Genomic DNA, 13,433 nt, shown 5'->3' on the forward strand with positions numbered 1-13,433 from the left:
GCAAATGTTCCTCTCGTTCCTCCCACCAGTCCCTGGTCCCCTCCCCTGTATAAGAGGAGCACTTGGCTTTGAGGTCCGAGCCCCCAGACCACGTGGCCTGCTCTAATTTCCCAGGCCCTAATCTGCTCCCGGCTCCTAATGATGCAGCTGGTAATAGGATTGTGGCTTCCCTCTGGGGCAGCCACTCAGGCCATGGCCGAGTGGCTGGCAACTGGTGCTTAGCAACCCTGACCGCCTGCCTGCTGAGGAGCCAAAGCCCCCAGCCAGGACCCTGTGCCCCCGGCTGGCCTCACGTGCATGGAATGGTGCTGTGCCCGGTGCCAGCAGGCTGGGCTCACCATGGTGCCGGGTGCCATCCTGGCACGAGGGAGGGATGTTTGTAAGCGGAACGGACTGCTCATCCTGTCTGTGCTGTCTGTCACCGTGGGCTGCCTCCTCGGCTTCTTCCTGAGGACCCAGCGCCTCTCACCACAGGTCAGCCCCCGGGCATCACGGGGTCCTCCTTTAGGAGGGGGGTGTGGGCCTGAGGGGTCCGAGGGTCGCATTCCCCCTCCATGGCTCCCTGATAACAACTCCGTGGGTGAGTCACTCTGCCTCTCTGGGTCCCAGTTTTCTCATCTGTAACGTGAGTGTGAAAAATACACTATAGGACTAGAGGGACAGCCAATAAAACGGCCCAGCAAGTGGTTACAAACGGGCATCACCAGATGAATGGAGGCAAGAATGCCTCATTAGCATAACCGCGGGGCTAAGAGCTATGGGATCAATGATTCTCTGTCATCATTGATGTTTCTCTCTCTCCCTCTCCTTTCCTCTCTGAAATCAATAAAGATATATTTAAAATAGTGGCCCTGGGAATTGGGCCACTATTCCTGTAGTGACACCGTGAAGCCACCTTCAGTGATTTAGGAGGAAGCATGGACTCTGGAGGCAGAGGAAGCCTGAACTTGGACTCTCCTAAGAAGTGGCTGTGTGGCCCTAGGCAAAATCTTATCTCCTTTTTGGCCTCAGTTTCCTCATCTGTAAAATGGAGTGGGGGCGCTATGTGTCAGTAGAATTGTTGGGGAGTAAACAAGGATCCATCAGTGCCTGGCATATCGTGGGTGCTTGCTGAGTGTTACCTCCCTCCTCCCCCCCTCACCTACCTGTCTACGTGCTACCTACATCAAGACCATCTCCTGTTCCAAATCTTAGACAAATTCTTCCAGACCTGCCCATATCTGAAATGTTACTCTCCTCCCCCACTCACCCCGGGCTCACCCCTCCACTGTAACCCTGCTGCCGGCTGTCTCACTTCAGAGCCATTTGTGTAAAGTCTATTTCCCCATCAGACTTCAACTTGCTGAATATCACATGGGCTTTTCTTGAATCAAAATGTTAACTTAGGTCAGTGCTTATCACAGAACGAACCCTCAACTATTTGCTGAATTAAACTGGCAATGGCACAAACCATCTGCTATCTACTTTCTTTAATTTTCCTCAACAACAAAACTATCTTTCCTGCAGGAAGATTATTTTGTGAAAACAAGTTGGAATGCTTATTATGAAAAGCCAAACTCATCTGGGGCCTCCTTTGCGAAAGCTGCCTTCCCCATCTGTTTGGAAATGCAAATATATTCCCATCGGAATTAACCTGCCAGATAAACTGAAGGAAGGATGTGGAATCTTAGAACAATTATTTGGCAGAAATTGGCTTTCTCAGCATCTTACTTTGAAATCCAGGAGTTTGTTTGATCTCTGCCTGTGATTCAGTAACCAAGCCCTTCTTATTTTGTAAGCTTATGCAACAGGCAAAAAAATTATAAACAGTTTACAAATAGAAAGTCCTATTTCAGAAAACAATCTACAAGATTTATAATTTGTAATATTATTGAAATAAGTATCTCATTTAAAAATATGATCATTTTGATAGTTCCAGTTAAACATGGTGAATTTACAACTGCACACATTTTCCTTTCCTTCCTGGATTCTACCAAAATTATAGTAATGGAATTTTTTAATCCTCACCTGAGGATATGTTTTTATTGATTTTTTTTAGAGGGAGAGGAAAGGAGAGAGAGAGAGAAAGAGAAAGAGAGAGAGGAGAGAGAGAGAGAGAGAGAGAGAGAGAGAGAGAGAGAGAGAGAGAGAAACATTGATATGAAGAGAGAAACATTGATATGGGAGAGAAACATTGATCAGTTGCCTGTCTCCCGCACACCCCATGACCAGGTGTCCAACCTGCAGCCTAGGCATGTGCCCTGAGTAGGAATAAAATCTGCAACCTTTCGGTGTGTGGGACGACAATGCTCCAACCACTGAGACCGCCCCCCCCCACCCCCCCGTCCCACCCACCCCCCCGGGCCAGGGCTAAATCTTTTCTTAAGTTCTTTGAAGATATGAGAGAAGATATAGTGACTATAAAATGGAGTGGGATGCAAAAAGAAAAAACAATCCAAGAACAAGAAAGAGCTTTTGGAAATTAAAAATAGATGAGCCAGGATTAAAAGGTCAATAGCTGGGATAAAGTTGCAGAAATCTTCCAGAAAGTAAAACAAAAAGAGATGGAAACAGATAAAGAAAATTAGAATGCCCAATATCCAACTCTCTGAGAGTTTTAGAGAGCACTAAAAGAAAAAGGGGAGACAAAATTCACAGAGAACACAAGAAGGTTTGAAAGGTAATATTTCACGAGAAGAAAGTGTACCTAAAATAAAAAGGTATTGTCAAGATTACAGAAACCTGTTAAAAAGAAAAAAAATGATAGGTATGCATACACTACTAGTATGAATTTTTTAAAAAGAAAGAGGAAAACCTCATACCGTAGTTTATCACTTTAAAAATTACAGAAAATTGGAGATAAACAGATGATCCTTAAATGGTTCTGTGGGAATAAAACAAGTCTCATATAGAGAATAGAAAGTAAGAGTAGCTCCAAACTTCTTAAGCAACACTGGAATCTAAAAGGCAAAATGTAAGTGCCTTTGAAATTTGAAGGGGAAATTATTTTATTTATTTATTTTTAATGAATTTATTGGGGTGGTATTAGTTAATAAAATCATATATGTTTCAGGTTACAATTCTATAATACATCATCTGGATATCATATTGTGTGTTCACCATCCCAAGTCAAATCTCCTTGGAGGGGAAATTCTTTTAAACTAAGGATCTTATATATGGCCAAACTACTATCAGAGGTAAAGGTAGAATAAAGGCATTTTTACTTATATAAGGACTCCGAAGTTTCTCACCCATTCACTCTTACTGAGAAAGCTACCAAAGGAGATGTTCCCGCAAAACAAGGAAGTAAACGAAGAAGACAAGAAATCCAGGAAAGAGGGGACAATATGCAGGAGAAAGTCCCAGAATGACAGCGAAGAAGAGGCCTAGAGAGCAATCTGCCCAAACTGGAATAGGAAGATGGCACAAAAGGAATCGATGTGCTTGAGTATACAGAAAATACTCTTGTTGGGCCTTTTTATTTTTTATTGTTTTTTGTTTTAGTTGTTTCGACTTTAAATATATATATATATATATATCATTGATTTTTTACAGAGAGGAAGGGAGAGGGATAAAGAGTTAGTAACATCGATCAGCTGCCTCCTGCACACCTCCTACTGGGGATGTGCCCACAACCAAGGTACATGCCCTCGACTGGAATCGAACCTGGGACCCTTCAGTCCGAGGGCCAACGCTCTATCCACTGAGCCAAACCAGTTAGGGCTTGTTTGGACTTTTTAAAGAAATGTTGAAGCACTTGGAAGAAATTAGTGAGTGGTTCACAGAAAACAAATGAAAAATTAGTCAATTATTAACTGCTGGAAACTTAGGTCATACAAGAAAGGTAGTACAAAGAAGGTTCTAGCATATTACTTGGCTCAATAGTGACTATTAATTAAACCTTGACTATTAATTTAACCAAAAATTGTGATATAATGGTGAAATGGTCGGAGGAAAAGGGAATAAGTCTTCATCTGTCATGGCAGATGTCAAAAAGGGAAGTTAATAGATGTCAAAAAGATATATCTAGAAATAGTATTATAACTGTATTATTTAGAAATAACAATACTAAGGAAAACATCTAAAGGAGTTGAGGGTGTTCAATCCTGGGAAGTTAGGTTGGGATAGAGATGGATGAGGCAGGGGCTGCCTTTTTATCATTATAGTGCTACTTAAATTAAAGAATAGACACATTGGTTAAAATTAATTAAACATACACAGCCATGATGGGTATATTTTTAAAAGTATAATTTCTGTGCATTGGAAATGGTAGCAGAACGGGAGGCCTGATTTCAGGTTCTCACTGATGCTAACTCACTCTGTGAAGCAAGTCACCTCCCTCTCCTGGCTCAGCTTCCTCAAGTATAAAATGAGTCAGCTGGACTGAAAGATCTTTAAAAAACCCTTCTCGGCACCAAAATTCTAGGATTTGGAGCTTTTCAAATCATCAGACCATTAACCAAGTGTTATGTTTGGCCTTTAAAAAAAGTTTCAAGTACAAAACTTTAATTTGGATGTACCAGCCTTTACCACAACTTCACCCTTTGATGAAAGTGGCCTCAAACTAGGTTGCCAGAAACAGCGAAACTGAACTAAATTAAATTTGAAAACAGCATACCCAGTTACATTTGAATTTCAGATAAGCAATATTTAGTATAAGTAAAAAACAAATGTTAGTTGTTTATCTGAAATTCAAATTTTACTGGGCTCAGTAGTCCCCTCCCATTCAGTTGTCAGCATCTGGTCACAGGATCTGGAGACAGCTGATGGGGCAAGAATTTAGGCCCCTGATGCCAGCCGCATAGATAGGCTGGAACCAGCGGCCCAGGAGGAAGCCCAGCATAGAGCTCTATCCAGTAGGGCTCTTTATACTGAGCGGTGTCTCACCAATCCAATCCAGTTCTCTTTCAGCATCTTAAATGTGAGACGTGCTGTGAGGGGCGCTGTGTGGGGACGCAGACAATGGACCCAACACTGAATGCGAAACTGACTCAAGAATACCATGGTCTGTTTCTGAGTCAGCTCCTCATAAACTAAACGGAGAACTTCAGGGCGAAAACTGTGCCTATTTCATTTGTGGGTACCCAGTGCGATGCCCGGCACAGTAGGTGTGGAATGCATGTGTGAGCAGCATGCAGCCCTGCCCTTGTGCCTCCTAACATCTGCTGCATGAGACCGATTTGTAGCATGATAGGCAGCGAATGGGGCAGAGGTGGGGGAGAGCTATTATTTACTGAGATTACTGAACATTTACTCTCAATCAGGCACTCTGCCCAGTGCTTCATGTGCATCCTCTCATTTCAGCCTCCCAGTGACCCTATGAAGTGGTTATTACTCTTGGGTCACCGGTGAGAAAAACTCCAAGTAGCTCGCTTACGGCCACACAGCTAGTTAGGAGGGGGCAGGGGACAAGTCTGTTTGGCTCGACAGCCCATGCGTCCTCCACGGACCCTGCTGTGCCCGTTGTAGACAGGAGAGTGCGAATGAAGCAGTGCTTTGAAGATGATAAAGAACTGAGCAACTGGGGAGGGTTGGGGGGTGGGGCGTGGGGTAAGAGATCAACGGAAGGACTTGTATGCATGCATATAAGCATAACCAATGGACATAAGACACTGGGGGGGTAGGGGAGGCCGGGGGATTGTCAAGGGCGGGGGGGAAAAAAGGAGACATATGTAATACTCTAAGCAATAAAACAATTAAAAAGAAAAAAAGAACTGAGCAACTGTGATGTCTGCAGCGCCGGCTATAACCTCAGCTCTTGCTGTGTTTTCAGGAAATTAGTTACTTCCAGTTTCCTGGGGAGCTCCTGATGAGGATGTTGAAGATGCTGATCCTACCGCTGGTGGTCTCCAGGTGAGGGCCAAGGCGTTTGGCCGGGAGGTCTGGGCGGGGAGGGGAGAGGATTCTGTTGGGTTCTGTTGGTTCCCTGCTCCTGCTGTGAGTGACTGGACTGCACCTGTGGGCCTGGGAGCCGTGTGACTGTGGGGCCTTCATGGGAGGAGTCTGTGGCACAGGCTGCTGGAGACTACGACGTCCAGTGGCTCCAGTTATTTCAGTCCCATCCAATGGACCTTAGCAAGTGATTGGGAGTTATCGGATGAGACCTGACTCCAAGGTAGCTCGGCGGCTCAGGGACTGCTTCCCAGAGGAGGGCTTCTTTATGGTGAAAGCAGCAAGGTGTGGTGGGGGGGGGGGGGGGGGCGTGATGGCATTGGAGACTCTCCCAGGGTGATATCCTAGCTCAGCTGTGCACTGCACTGGCTGTGTAACCTTGGACAGGTTGTTAAACTTCTCTGAGCCTCAGTTTCCTCATCTGTAAAATGAAAAATGACACCTACTCCCAAGCGTGATTGTGAGGACTCTATGAGGTTATATATTTGCATGTGCTAAATGTTCAGGGGGCTGGGTCCCAGAGTGTGAGGGAGGGAGGGCGGGGAAGATGAAGTTGGAAGGGGGCTTCTTGCTCAATCTTGAATGCCAGGCTACAGAATTCAGACTTCACCCACAAGAGCGAGGGCACAGGGAATCACTGAGATCACCTGGTCCCTCTCGCTGGTGTGCTGGGTGACCCTGAGTAAGGCCCTGCCCCTTTCTTTTCCAGATGTGTAGCGAGCTGGCTGCTCCATTTAGTATCGAAGAGCTCTGTGCTCTGAGGCCGTGTGTTTGGAGTCCTCACTCCCCAGGACTTCTCTGCAGGGAGGGAAGCAGATGAGCCTCTGAGTCCTGGGGGGTGTGATGGGCTCTGTCCCCCCAGCAGGGTCATCAGCCTCCCTGCCCCACAGCCTCCCTGCTATTGAGGAATAAGACAGCTCCTCCCCCTTTCCCTGTAGTGTCATGGACACAATGCTCCCCAGTCCCAGAGGCCAATTAACGGTGCCTTCGGTTACCCCCAGGGGAGCCTTGTTCAGCTTCTTGCCGGCAGCATTTAGGTCTCTCAAGACTCATTCTTCAAGGCTCTGCTGAAATGCCACCTCCCTCCACGAGCTTTCCCAGACGCCTCAACCCATGCTGGTTGCTGTCTCCTCTCTAAGCATCCTCCGGGTCATTCGCGGAGTCAGCGAGTCTGTCCAAGTTCCCAGTGGCCTCCATGCTGCTGGGCCACTTGCTTTACATGAGCTCTCCCCAGCGGTCCATACACTTGGCACAGCCCCTGATCACTCTCTTCCTCCTGCAATACTCTTCCCTATGGCCTGACACTCTCCTGGCTCTTTGCTTGCTCTCTGCCCCTCCATCCCAGTTTCTCTCCTTCTACTCGACCTCTAAATGTTGCCATTTCTTCGGCTTTTTCTAATCTGTCCGCATGGCTTTAATATCTCTCCAGTGTTGAGACCTGGAGTCAGGTCTCAACACTCCCTCCCCCATAGAGATCTTCCTCCCTGTATTTTCCGCACAGCACTCATTAGACATTGTTATTTTATACATATTCAGTTGACTGGTTTCTTTATCTCTCACTGGACCATAAACCCTATAAAGGAGAGACAACATTCAGTTGAGGCTTCACTCTGGACCTAGCCAAACGCCTGGCACACAGTAGGTCCTCCTGAATACTTGTCAAGTGAATTAATGAAACCATTCAACAATTATGCATTGTGCTTTCTGGGCACTTGGCCCTGTACTGGGCGCTGCAGCTACAGAGATGAAGGAGGTTTGGTCCCTGAGGAGCTCAAGGGCTGTGAGGGAGACTGATGAGGAAATAGGCAGTTACGTGATGGCTGAATAAGTTAATGGAGGAAGCACAGGACACCCCCTACCCCTCCTTTCCAGTTTTATTACAAAATAAGGCGCAGGACTCTTGTTAGGCACTTAATCACCCTTCACCGTTGACCACCCTTCCTGCCTCCTACTCTCCACGTGGACCCTAGAGTCAGACAGAATTGGGTTCCCACCCTGGCCCTGCCCTTTCCTAGCTGTGTGACCCGGGACAAGTCATTTAACTTAAAAAGAGATCCTGAAGTCAGCAAGTCAGGGTCTAGGGCTAGGTCCTAGGCCTGCTTGCACCACAAACCGTCCTGTGGCCTTGGCTGGGACACGCCTCACCTGGGCCACGGTTTACCCGGTTTACCCAGTGACTAGGGACCCATCCAGCTGTTTGAATCGGGCTCTCAGGGGCCTGATCTCTCTTTCCACCAGACCCACGTGCTTTCTCGTGGCTGGAAATGCAATGTGGCATTAACTTGAGAAAAGCCAGTGTGTGTTCATACATTCCGTTTGTTTATTATACAGTTTGGGCTGGTGCAGAGCAACCGTGTCATTGAAAAAAAGCAGTGCTTTAACATTTTCCTCCTAAGGAGAGTTAAAACTTCTTAGGGAAAAATGACACATTTCTGAGCCTCAGTCCCCCGCGTCCCTGAACCCTGCTTCCTTTACCTTCAACTGGTCTGTGATCCATCCATCCACCCATCGCCCACAGTTCCCTCAGCTCCTGCTCCAGCCAGCCCAGGGCTGGGCAGCATGGTCCCCATGGAGCAACCGCCCTGGTGCAGGGACTGTCACTCAGGGCTGCACAAAACCACGAAAGATGCTTTGAAAATTCAGATGCCAGGCCCCATGCCGGGCTCACTGAGCCAGACTGCCAAGGGGCCCAAGCAGGGGTTGGTTTTAAAAGTTCCACAAGTGTTCAAACGGTTAAGAGAAAAGCCAAACCCTGATGTCTTGGGCTCAGGCCTTCTGGCTGAAGCCAAAGAGCCTGGCTCGAGGGCTGCGGCTCTTCAGTCCCCAGGGGCTCCCGGCTGGAACCCAGAGGACCAGGGCTGTCTGTGGTGTGTTATGTGGAGATGCAGGGCACCTGGTCCATGCCCTGCAAAGGCTGCCACGAACACGGGTGTGCAGGATCACGCAGGTTATCAGCGTTGAGGGAGCACCCACGTGTGCCTGAGTGAAGGTAGACTTTCCAGAGGAAGTGATGAGCTGTGGTGCCAAGTCAAAGCACAGAGGAGGAGGTCGCCCACAGGCACTGCCTGCAGAGAGCAGAAGCAGAGGGAGGGGGTTTCCTGAAACATCTCATCTGGGCCTTGGAGGAGCCTGGGGAAGCTTTAATACGTTAGAGAAACATGTGACACCCGTATGAATCAGGAGCCATGCTGGGTGTTCTGAGTACATTCTCCGATTTCATTCTCAGGAAAACCCTGCCAGGGAGGGGGGTGCTCTCCCCATTTTACAGGTCAGGTCACCGCGACTCCGATGGGAAGAGCCTTGGTTGGGTTCACATTTCTGGTGAGTGACCCCAAAGCTCCTGTTCTTCCGCCGGAGCCTCTTGCAGATTCTCAGCCACACCCGCCGCCTGTGCAGTCTGCTCAGCGCTCGCCCTCGTGGTGACTTAGGAGCCACAGCTGGCTGGGGGAAGGTTGCCCTCAGCCGGCCTGCGGCGTGCCTGTCTGAGGTGGGGCTCCGGCCAGGTGCCGGTTTGCAGCAGATTGTAGAGAAAAGAGGCCCAAGAGCCGGAATGTGCCAGACTGTGGGAAGAGTGACTGAACTGGGCTCCAGCCAAGGCCAGCTGGCCGCCCCTCCATACCCCCGGGCGTCCTTTCTCTGGAACAAAGTGTCTCTGTGACTGTCTCCCTGCCAGATGGTGGGACCCTCCAAGGCAGGCACAGGATCTTTTCATCCCTGGCATCAGCCTCCACCAGCACCGCCCATACTTCTTTACACCTTTTCATCTCCCTCTGCTTATCTATTAGGTTTCTGTCTCCTGCAGAAGTCGTTACACGGACCACCAGGTAGAGGTTAGTGCGAAGGACACAGGGGAATATGAACCCGACCCCGCAGTGTCTCCCATAAAAACACAGTGATGTAATGGAGGGGTGGTGGCGACTGGTCCTACCCCTCTGCAGGGGCAGCCCTTTTTGTAGCACCACGAGTGGCTAGTCCAGGTAGGAATACTGGAGAAGTGGGCATTCATGGAAGGAGGAACAGCATGGGCAAAAGTGTGGAGGCAGAAAAGTCTGGCATGGATGGGGACCAGTGAGGTGCCAGCCTGCTCCAGGGACTTGGCAAAGGGAAGGGTGGCAGGTCCTCCTGGAAGAGGGTAGAGCATTTAGTGTCACGCGTGTCAGGATCTGGGGCCCAGTCTTGCAGGTTATTGGAACTAGAAGCAAATGGTGTGTCCTCCCACTGCCTCGGAGCAATTGCACTGCGGACAGCCCTGGTTCCGGGTTCCAGCCGGGAGCCCTGGGGACTGCGGGCAGCAGCCCTCACGCCAGGCCCTGTGGCTCCAGCCGAAGGCCTGAGCCCAAGACATCAGGGTTTTGCTTTTTTCTTAACCATTAGAACACTTGTGGAACTTTTATTTACTTATTATTTATTTACTTTTTACATTCAACATTATTTTGTATTTGTTAGTTTCAGGTGTACAGCATAATGATTAGACCATCATATACTTTACGAAGTGTTCCCCTGGTATTTCTAGTACACACCTGGCACCATTCATAGTTATTACAATTTTACTCACTGTATTCCCTATGCTGGACTTAACGACCCATGACTATTTTGTAACTACCAATCTGTACTTCTCTCTCTCTTTTTTTAAAAAATAATTTTTTGTTGTTGAAAGTATTACATATGTCCCCCATTTCCCCCCATTGACCCTCTCCAGCCCACCCAGCCCCCACCGCCGACTCTCATCCTCCCCATTGTCTGTGGCCATGGGCCATGCATATATGCATACAAGGTTCCTGGTTGATTGCTTCCCACCCACCCACCCACGCACCCCTCCACCCACCTTCCCTCCGAGATTCCCCACTCTCTTCCAGGCTTCCATGTCTCTGGATCCACTCCGTTCATCAGTTTATTTTGTTCACTTGTGGAACTTTTAAAACCAACCCCTGCTTGGGCCCCTTGGCAGTCTGGCTCAGTGGCCCGGCATGGGGCTTGGCACCTGAATTTTCAAAGCATCTTTTGTGGTTTTGTGCAGCCCTGAGTGACAGTCCTCGCACCAGGGCGGTTGCTCCATGGGGACCATGCTGCCCAGCCCTGAGCTGGCTGGAGCAGGAGCTGAGGAAACTGTGGGCGATGGGTGGATGGATGGATCACAGACCAGTTGAAGGTAAAGGAAGCAGGGTTCAGGGACGCAGGGGTCTGAGGCTCAGAAATGTGTCATTTTTCCCCCATGAAGGTTTAACTCTCCCTAGGAGGAAATTGTTAGAGCACTGCCTTCTGCCCTCTCCAAAGATAGTTCCCAATGTGGCTCTCTGCTTCATCAAGGCAGGAGTACGAGCCCTCACTCTCCGGTCTTCTAAGACAAAGTCTTACATAACGTAGTCACAGGAGTGACATCCGTCACCTTTGCCTTAAGCTATTAGAAGCACTCACACTCAGGGAGGGGAATTATACAAGGGTGTGGATCACTGGGGGTCACCTTAGGGTTTGTCCACCTTGCTCTCTCTCCCTGCACCTTCCTTCTCTCTACTGCCATTCCAAGAAAATCCAGAAATCCTGTCCTCCTTGTCTTTCAAAAGTCACCTCCACTCGTGCCCTTTTTCCCTGGGGTGAGTGGGGGGCAGGGGGGGGGGGGTCTCAGCTCTGACCAAATGGCTCATCCAGGAATTTCTTGTGGATGAGGATAACTCCCTTAGCATGAAAAGAATTCCGGAGAATATCAATTTTTCTCTTTCACAGGGACATCACAGGGTCTGGTACATAGTAGGTGCCTAATAAATGCTTATTAAGTGACTAAAGAGCAGTGGAAGGGCAGTGGAAGTGGAATTCGGGGAAGTTTCACGACTAGCACTTGAACTGAGGATGTTAGGAGTTATCTTTTAAAGATATTTTGTACTTTAAAACATTATGTAAGCAAAGCAGAAACATTTTGGGAAACGGTGAGGTGGAGGGAGGTGGAGGGGGGAATCCTATTATCACACAACCCTAATTCTGCCACTGTTATCGTTTCCCCTTTGTTTTATCATTCTTAGCGGTGAACGCGCCAGGCCCAGGTGTGGTCCTCAGCTGACCGGTTCAGAAGTTCTACCTTGTCTGAGCCTCTGAGCTGGTCACGCCTGTCCTCTGAGACCAAATAAACCAAATGCCAATTGATCACAGCGATAAGTAAATGGCCAAGAACACAGATGTGCACAGCCTCAGGCCAGAGCATCCCTATAGGGTCACACTACTCGGGAACCCCCTGGTTAAATCCGTTTCCTGGCAGGAAAACTCATTTAATTGTATAACCAACGTGACCCCAGGTTTGCCATTTTCAGTGAATTTCTGGGGTCCCACCTGGTAGAGTCCCACCATATGTGCATTTAACCCAAGTGACTTCAGTTACGACAAATGCTGTGAAAAGAGAGAAAAGTAATTTAAAGGTGGCAGGAGCTCTTCCATTCGGAGCTATGCCCCAAGTGAGCGTACTGTGGGAGGTGGGTTTGCGTGGCACCAACCCAGCGCCAGTCCCTACCTGCCTCTCAAGGCGTGAGTATTTCCCTGCAGCCATTGTGATTCCAGGCTCTGAACAGGCTGTTTGGGTTTTTTGCCATCATGGCCTCTAAGGGTATGCCGACTGCTTCAGCTGGTGCACATTCCTAATCAAGCCACAGGGATGCCCTGCTCTGGCTCCTAGATCCCAAAGCGCTCAATCCTTGTTCCTCAAAGCATCCTTAGTCATGCCCTGAGCTTAGTTCCTTGGGATTGAGCCCTGCGTCCCTTTTTCCTGCTGATAGTTTAGCCCTGGGGACCTTTAGTGCCCAGAGACCTTGGTATACCTGGACCCTAACTTCAAATCAGAGGGGCCAAGGGTTGGGATCTTCGTCTCTTTTCTCTCAGAAGACCCCTGAGCCCCTCTGGCAAATTGAGGCACCTTCCTGTAACTCTGCAGGTCTTAGGGGCTCCAGGAAGGGCACTTCCATCAAACCACTAAAGTCTCCCCTTTCCCTGGACAATGAGTGCCTTCTTAGCTTACATTTGCCATTTGTAAAATTCTTCTAAAAACAAAATCAGCTGCAAGAAGACTTGCAGTCTCTAACTATAAACATAGAAGCCTCAGACAAAATGTAGAAAATTCTGCCTCTCATTACATCGGCATAGGAGCTAACAGCCTGATGGTGGGACCTGCAACAGCATGTCATGCCCTTGAACTAGGGTCCCTCTCCCACAGGAGGTGCTTGGATGGGTGCTGGGTGGTTTGCCACTCTCAGTTGTCTTCTCTGTGCCCCACTGTGGACGGGTCCCACGCTAATAACACCTTCTTGCGTTTGAAAAGTCAAGTCTATGGGGCCTGGGAGCCTTTCTTTCCCACTTTCTCCCAGTAATACCACTGAGCCCTTTTCCTTTTTTTTATTTCTTTTTTAAAATATTTTTTATTGATTTTTATAGAGAGGAAGGGAGAAGGATAGAGAGTTTGAACCATCAATGAGAGAGAAACATCGATCAGCTGCCTTCCGCACACCCCTTACTGGGTTTTGAACTCGCAACCAAGTTACATGCTCTTGACTGGAATCGAATCTGAGACTCTTCAGTCCATGCAT

General features: G+C 48.4%; 1 protein-coding gene across 2 annotated transcripts in view; it reads left to right on the plus strand.

The window, feature by feature from the left end:
• Positions 1–297: 297 nt before the first annotated feature.
• SLC1A7 (solute carrier family 1 member 7) overlaps positions 298–13,433 on the plus strand; it is a gene marked incomplete at both ends in the record, with an annotated part of 41,672 nt that continues 28,536 nt past the window's right edge. Inside the window, 2 exons of one of the 2 annotated variants that reach the window (XM_081087111.1) lie at positions 298–474; positions 5,753–5,832. In XM_081087111.1, coding sequence (XP_080943237.1) covers positions 298–474; positions 5,753–5,832 — 257 coding nt within the window. The remainder of the gene's footprint in view (positions 475–5,752; positions 5,833–13,433) is intronic. The other variant, XM_081087112.1, reaches the window with a different exon arrangement.

The sequence above is a fragment of the Myotis nattereri genome (assembly GCF_964212035.1).
Source record: "Myotis nattereri genome assembly, chromosome: 3".
Classification (NCBI taxonomy): domain Eukaryota; kingdom Metazoa; phylum Chordata; class Mammalia; order Chiroptera; family Vespertilionidae; genus Myotis; species Myotis nattereri.